Source organism: Halyomorpha halys, unplaced genomic scaffold, assembly GCF_000696795.3.
Source record: "Halyomorpha halys isolate HHAL.00 unplaced genomic scaffold, Hhal_1.1 Scaffold1407.1, whole genome shotgun sequence".
In the NCBI taxonomy this organism is placed as follows: domain Eukaryota; kingdom Metazoa; phylum Arthropoda; class Insecta; order Hemiptera; family Pentatomidae; genus Halyomorpha; species Halyomorpha halys.
The window spans coordinates 149,781-157,989 of NW_027109187.1; the positions used below are offsets into that span (position 1 = coordinate 149,781).

At 30.1% G+C, this 8,209-nt stretch overlaps 1 protein-coding gene across 3 annotated transcripts in view; it reads left to right on the top strand.

The window, feature by feature from the left end:
- Mocs2B (Molybdenum cofactor synthesis 2B) overlaps positions 1-2,303 on the top strand; it is a 17,988-nt gene extending 15,685 nt beyond the window's left edge. For all 3 annotated transcript variants that reach the window (XM_014434669.3, XM_014434668.2, XM_014434670.3), the window contains one exon: positions 1,991-2,303. In XM_014434669.3, the coding sequence (XP_014290155.1) occupies positions 1,991-2,216 (226 nt within the window). In that variant the 3' untranslated portion in view covers positions 2,217-2,303. The remainder of the gene's footprint in view (positions 1-1,990) is intronic.
- Positions 2,304-8,209: the final 5,906 nt, after the last annotated feature.

The following is an 8,209-nucleotide window of genomic DNA, read 5'->3' on the forward strand; positions in this document are numbered from 1 at the left end:
AAAACAAAAACAATACGGGGGAAGGAAAAAAAATAGAGATTAAATAAACGTCATGAAAAAATAATTATAAATAAATAAGTAATAATAAAGATATAAAATGATAATAAATGAGCAAAGAACAAGTCAAGACAACCTACCTGTTCAAAGCAAACGGGTGAACAGGAGGCAACAATGAAGCGGAAGCGTGGAGGAGTGGGGAGTTGGCTCCCCCCACCAGCCGTTTAACGGTTCTATTTCAATTTTAAATACGTCGCGTATACAGGAAGTGGTGATAAAGATATGACGAAAAATGAAAAATGATAACAGAAAGATACAGAAATATGATAATAATAATAACTATAAACATTTTTAATTAGGAATAACTAAGTAAAATAAGAATGACATATATCGTTACTAATAATACGAGATTATACTGAAAAAAATAATACAATATAGCATATAATAACAATGATTGTAAAAGAAGTAACTAATAATAAGTAAAAGTATATAAAGAATAGTATTAAAAAAAAAATACAAAGAAATAAGTAAGAAAAATAATTAAACAACGATAACAATTGTAGTATTTATATATCATGAAAATAATCATTTATCTACACTGATAATAGTAATAGTAAATATAACAGGAGTAACATGAAAAACAAAGTGATATAAGGTAATTTAAAAATCGGAAGTGAAAGTTTACAAAATAAAATAAAAATATATATAAAAGTACAAGGTGAAATGTAGAAAGAAGTACATAAAAAGATTAAAAATAAGTAATAAAGTATAGAAATAAGTGAAAAAATGTGATGGAATGTTAACAATATAGGTGATGATAATGATAAGTTAAATAAGTTAATAGAAACATGTGAAATACAAGTTAACCAAAAACAAGACAAAGTAAATGTGAAAGTTAATAAAACATAGATGAATAAATATAAGTAAATGCAGCGATGGATAATAAAAGTGGGAAAGAGATAACAAACAGGTGAAAAAAACAAAAGTATAATAGAAAAATGTTTGGTAATGATAATAAAATGAGTGTAAAATTATTTAGTCTTAATTAAGTTTAATATATGGCTGTATGTATGTGAGATACAGTTTTTATCGATTTTGTGGCTAACTGGAAGGGGTTCAAGATGTATATAAATGGATTCTGAGATGAGTCTCTTTTGGTAATTTGGAAGAGTGGCTAAAACAGTGATATGGTCAAAATCAAAAGCATGATTAAGTATAAGGGCATGTTCTGAAAGTTTGGAAGAGGATGATTTTTTTTTTTTCTTCCCCGTATTGTTTTTGTTTTATGTACATCTCCTGTACTTTTTTAACTGTATATTTTACGTATTTTTATATTAAAAATGTTTACTCTTGCCATTTTTACTTATTTTTATTCTTATCATTGTATTTTTATTCTTATCATTGTATCATTTTGTATCTTTTTAGCCCTGATGAAGCCCTGCAAAGTGGGGCGAAACATCGGAAAATAAATAGTTGTAAACTATTTTTGTTTCTCCTTTGACCGCTACCCTGACCATCTTCCTATATATTAAAATAATTTTTTTTTTTTTTCTGAAGCAAAATACTTCACTTTTCTTAACAGTTTATTGCTCTTTGAAATGCAGTAGTTAATCTATTACAAAAATATTTGTAATTAATAAGCTTTTGAATCTTAATACTATTATGTCAGCATACTTTTTATTAATAATTAAATTTCTCTAACATATACCGCTGCTTTTCTTGAATAGTGGCAATTGTAACAAAAAAAGAAGATTTTATTTTATTTAGAACTGGAAATATCCCAAAGATAGTACTGTGTACTTTCATTACTAAGGTCAGAATTTCCTTAAGTTATTAGGGTTGTTACAAATTAATTTCAGTTTATGATAAAATCTATGGAATACCTCAAACACAAAACTAAAAAAAAATTTTTTGCCAGATGTGCCACTATTAAAGCAAAGCAATGATATGTACTTCATATTCATGTAAATATAATACCTATTTTATTTTACAGAATGGGTGAAGTGAAAATATTAGAAGCAAGTGTGCTAATTGCTATCTCATCTCCTCACCGTAAAGAAAGCCTTGAAGCTGTGTCTTATGCTATTGATACCTTAAAGTCATCTGTACCTATATGGAAAAAAGAAGAATATTGTGATTCCACAGGTGTATGGAAGGTTAATAAGGAGTGTTCTTGGGGTGAAAGTTCAAGCAAAAATGCAAAATCATCCTCTAGTTAATATTCCTCTTTTTTATAATATCAAATAAATAATTTTATCTAACTTTCTGTGTATTTTGAAAATAATACTTAATTTTGTCATCAGTTACATTGAGATGTTTTAATATTTTGTTCTTTAATAGTTACTTCAGTTATAAAAAAGTCCAAACACAAGTAGTTACCTAGTACGGTTGTTGATTTCAATATTTTAGTAACCTAAATGACTATTAATTCATAAAGTGCCTTCAATTAACTAGGGACTTATATCTATGTTATACAATCATTGTTTGTTAGTTAATGTTAGAATTTTAGAATTGTATAGTTATTTTAATCAGATTAAAAAAACATATATTTATTGATAATATTGCTGCATTACTTGTCATTGTTTGTTAGTTAATGTTAGAATTTTAGAATTAGGGTGTTAAGTATAGTATAGTAATTTTAATCAGATTAAAAAAAACATATATTTATTGATAATATTGCTGCATTACTATTTTATAATTTATGTTTATGCTTGATGAATCATAGTGAATATTCTTTAATTAATAGTTTATTACTATAACCGTACTTCCGGTTAATATAAAAAAACCTGTGATCATTAAAATTTATCGGCGGTTAATATAAAATTATTAATTTTAAGCTGAATTATAGGTATCTGAGATTTTGCTGATGCATACTAACAACACAAAGTATTACATAAATAATAACAATGCATTGCAAATACAGTAAAGAAAGCCCAGTGTATGCATTACAAGTATGTTGGATGTCCTCAAATCATCGAACATCTGATTAAAGCTTTGTTAACTCCTCTTTAAAATTGGCTTTTACACAATTCTCTACTATCTATGAATTGGAATTACAACTTTTCTTAGAGCTGAAAATCTATATAAAAGAGAATTTTTTTACATTTTTCATAAGCCTCAGATACTGTAATAATTCAGTATATATATAGTTATATGCCTTGTTAGTTTGACATGGATCAATATTGGTCATTAAAGTTATATTTTGTTATAATTTATTAATTGCAATTGCTATAAACACTAAAATATATATATATATTTGTTTTTTATTTTAAGCCTTTATATTGTTTAGAGCCTTTAAGTAGCTCTACAGGCTTATTCTATCCTGGTAGATTGTTTATTCATTACCTCATGTGTTTTCGTAAACTTGAATATAACACCACTAAAGACATTTTATTACTTAAAACGGTCACTGATCGTTTCACCGTCTATTTTCAGTAATTGAATTCCTGGATGATAAATAATTTGGCTTTATATTGTACAATAATTTATTTTTTCTATAATTTAGCTTATAGGAATTTTTGTTGTGATGAATAATTTCAGTAGAAAAGATAACTTTTTTTTTTTTTAGAACAGTGAAAAGGAGTTATCTTTCGATATTATGAGACGCTGAAAGTGATGTCATTAGTTGGTGTTGATTTGTTTTATTTAACTGTGGTATCGGAGTATGGTATCTTATATTTTTGAAATCATGGTGATGACAAAAATATAAAATAAGATATAGAAAATCAAACAAAAATGTTACAATACATTATCACATCATCTTAATTTTGGTTCATTGAGAAGTCTTATTTAAATTTTTTTACATATTTTCATATTATATCATAAGCTTTGTCAAAAATTCTCTAAACACAAACTTGAAAAATTTTGTTAGTACTTTATTTCATCCTTTTTATTTTCTGCCAGACCAAAAACAAATAAAATAATAATAAATTATAAAATCGATTTTTATTAAAATCAAATTTTTAATTTTTAATTATGTTTATAAAATCTAATTTGCATACCTAAGCTTATTTTACTTGGCAGATATCATGGTGTTAATATTTATTTACTAATCCATAGTTTTTAAGTTTATTTTTTAAAATGGTTCACTATGTTGTGTATGATCAAAAAAACAGCAGTTAGCTTCTTTCAAGATCAAGGTTTGATTCTTGTACAATGTGTTAGCAGTGAAGGGCATGTAATGTAGCTTAGTTTTGGAAATTGAAATAGATATATTGTAGATGAAGTATTAAAATTTGTCAGAAAGGGGAGTGTGTATGAGTTGGTACTTGGCTAAATATATCAAAACTAACTTCAGATTAGGTTGCACATTTTATTTTTTGTTTGTTTTTGGAAATAATGTCTATAAAAAAGAGAAATAAAATAATGGGGAATCTATAAAAGAGGGAAATATGAAAAGACAGGGTACAAAAAGAGACTTATTAGGAAGATATTTCGTAAGATTTATGTAGAGTAGTAAGGTCATTTGATATCATCCTTTTGATCACATATTTTAAGCAATAAGTTAACTTTAATTTTTTTTTATAAAAATAAATAATTGTTTTTTATTTTAATTTTTTTTATAAAGTCAGTTTGGAGGGATGGGGAGGTGTGAGTTAAAACATTTTAATGTAAAATAATGCATTCTTGTTGATGTAAACTCTGGTTATTGTAATATAGTAGTAAGTTATGTTTTTAGAATAAAAATTATGTCACCCAACGTAAACTAAAAATAATTTGGTAAGTCAGTTGAATAAGAAATGGATGTTATACCAACTTGACCTTAAAGATTGTTTAAAATTTTAATAACCAAGGTATTTAGAACATTTAAAAAATATTTACACCGCCAGGATATGCAGCACTTAGCAATATCGATTTATCTATTCTTTAATGAACAAAATAAACACGTCTACTAAACGTGAGTATGCATTGCAATATGCGCTACCCAACTCAACACGCGTGTTCCGCGCGTGTCAAGCCGGTTGCAACATGCCATCTCCCACGCGCCCCAAAATGCTCCTAGGCTAAAACCTGTATTTCCCTTGAAAACATAAGGTATGCAATTTTTCACTTACAAGTTATTTCAGATAGATTAAAGTAAAACTGTTTTAATTTTGTTTCTATAATTTTATCAAATATTATGAATAAAAAAGCATTTGATTTTTTTAAAATAACTCTGCAAGACAAAACAATATTTATTAATGTTTTTATAATTATTTACCCATTCAACAGTGCTACCTAATTATTTTTTGTTTTTTTCTGAATTGTTAGATGAGAAATGTGCAGTCTTCCTCTCGCCCTTCTTCCCTCCACGCGAGTCTCATACATCTTCCTGGCAGTTCTTTCCATTTAGTTTTACATAATTTTTCTTACAAAAACAGGATTAGCAGAATTTTCACTTTACAATATTTTACATACATTAATGAAATAATTTTTAAATTACAATATTAGCTTCTTGCACAGAAAAAACTTATAAGTTACAATTTTTGAACATTTGGATCAACTCAAGGTTTAACTGTACTTTTTAACTTTGTTGAAACACTGAATCCCTTTTTCTTTCTTGGTTTCTTGTTCTTCTTCTTAGTACCAGTATATTTCTTTCTTATTCCCCCTAAATTAGTTGCTTCGCAATCCAGATTTTTTTCATTAATGTCCCAATTATCTTCATCTGCATTTAATGTAGTATGCTCTTCATCTTTTTCACATATTTTTGGGTCACCATTTAAAGCTTTTACCTTCTGTAACCTTTCTTTAATGTCACCAGGTTTCTCTTTCTGTTTATTCTTGATGTCTTGATGTTTCTTGGCCTTTCGTTGCACAATTTCTGTCTTTTCCTTTTCTCTAGAATCATCTGTGCATCTTAATGATCCTATAAGTCTGCTAGGATACCTCTTTATCTGTAGATTTTCTTCTGATTCAAATCTTAAATTATTTCGGTCTCCTGCATCAGCTTGTTCCAGTTCTCTTTCATCTTTAGTTCAATTTTTACCAGAAGGTGAAAGGATTGATTTTTCATCAACACCAACTATACAGTCTTTCGTGAACACAGATGTTTCAGTGTCTTTTTTAATTTCTTTTTCGGTTTTGGTACATTAGTAGCATAAACCTTCACATTTGATTCAATCTTTAAGTTCACCACATGAAATCCCTCAGATTTTTTTCCAACAATCACAGTATCATTCTTTACAATTTTTACTTTGTTTTTAGAAAAAGTCACATTTCCACCATTCTGTTTTATTTTATCCACAGAAAACAAATTTCTACTGAGATCTGGTATGTACATCACATCTTTCAGTTGACACTCTTCTCTTTTTACATAACCAACCATTTTGGCTGTCATGGATGCACAGTTTTTAGGCAGATCTACCTCAGCATCAATAGGATGTGCCTGCGACAATATACTTACGCTGTTGGCCATATGTCTAGTGGAACCTGAATCTAAGACCCATTCAGTTTATGACTTACTGCAGCTTTCAGTAAGGAAAGAAATTGCTGATCTTTTGTTTTTACGGAAGAAACAGTCCTTCTTTAGGTGGTTTGTTTTTTTACACACACCACCCGGTTTTTTCTTGGTTTGGCAGTCTTTACTCACATGTCCTTTACAGCAAGAAAAACATTTCCTCTTGTTAGAAGTATTCATCCAATTTGTTTTTACATTGGTCTTAAACACAACTAGAATGTCTGTTTCCTCAGTATATGTTACTTAACGTCCTACTCAGTTTAGATTCTCAGTTTCACTTTTTTTTTTATTGCTTTATTTAGGACTACTATGAAGATCAGCGGGCTCAAGCAACAACCTTGATGAATACCTGATTTTGTCTCGAATTCCTGTGATTTCTGGTTCCTTGTTCTAATCACATCCCTGGTTTTATTATAAAGACGTATCACTGCCAAGGTCATCCCTCGATCGACGCCTCTATCTGACAGTCCCTGCTATGTGTCTTCTTTTCTCACTTTGTCGAAAGCCTTTTGAAGGTCCACAAAGCAAACCGAATTTTTTAAATTCTTTTCGGTAGTCTTCTCCGATATTTCTCGCTTTGTGAAGATGAGATCTTGCGTGCTTCGTTGTGCTCTGAAACCGTATTGTTCTTCGGGCTAACTATCAACCACTGTTCTTATTCATGTCTCCAGTATTCTAGAGTACACTTTGCTGGGTATACTGAGAATTGATATTCCACAGTGGTTGCCACACTCTCGATTGTCGCATTTCTTATAAATAGGAACGATCACTGCAAATTCTTATTCTTTAAGAATTCTCTTTTCTTTCCAAATGAGATTCAAAAGGTGGAGGAACATCTCTTGGCCTTTACTACCTATGTATTTAATCATTTCGTCAAGACCTACTGCTTTGCTCAGTTTGACTTAGTTGATGGCTTCTTGAAGTTCTTCTTCACTGATGTAATCGTCTTTAACCCCTCTCTGCATCCCTCTGGGTCTCACCGAGCTCTACATCTCTTCCCTCTTGCAGATCTTGGAAATACTCCCTCCATCTTTCCATGATGAGTTCATCGCACCAGATAATATCTCTATTTCTATCCTTAATTCCATTCAGATACGTAGGTCGTCCCCTCTCATTTCTTTGAGAATCTTATAGAAGATCTTCTGGTTTTCTTTAGAATATTCCACGAGCTTCCGGCCAAAATCTACACATGATTTCTTTTTCGCTTCCAGCACTTTTAACTTGGCTTGTTTCCTCCGGTCCTTGTACAGTTGATAAGCAGCGGGAGTTTTCAGGTTCAGATGATTCTTTCAAGCTTCCTTCTTTTCTTGGACGATCAATTCCGATCTCAAATTCTCTTTTGATTCTGGCATCCAGTATTTCCCGCATTTCCTCTCTTTTAACCGGAATATAATGTGTAATAGATTGTTCGTTTCTTCCTTGCTCCTCTCTGGTATATTTATGACATTCTTTATGCGGAAAGAGTATATTCATTGTAACAAGGTCGTTTGATACACAGAAGCTTAAGATTTTTTCCCCGTTGTCGTTGAGTAACTCTTCTCCACATCTTCCTAAGGTTCTAGATCACCTCCTGTAGCTACAGCCTATCCGGCCATTCGGATCCCCAAAACTGTGGGGATGCATTCACAGCCATCCACTTCTCTCTGAAGGCTTACATGGAACAAGAAACACACTCCATCGGCTGCTCTCTCATTGTTATTTTCACCAGAGTATAGTTCTGTATCCTAACTTCTCCCATTCCTTCCCTCTTAGTTTTTGTCATTGCTAGCAGAC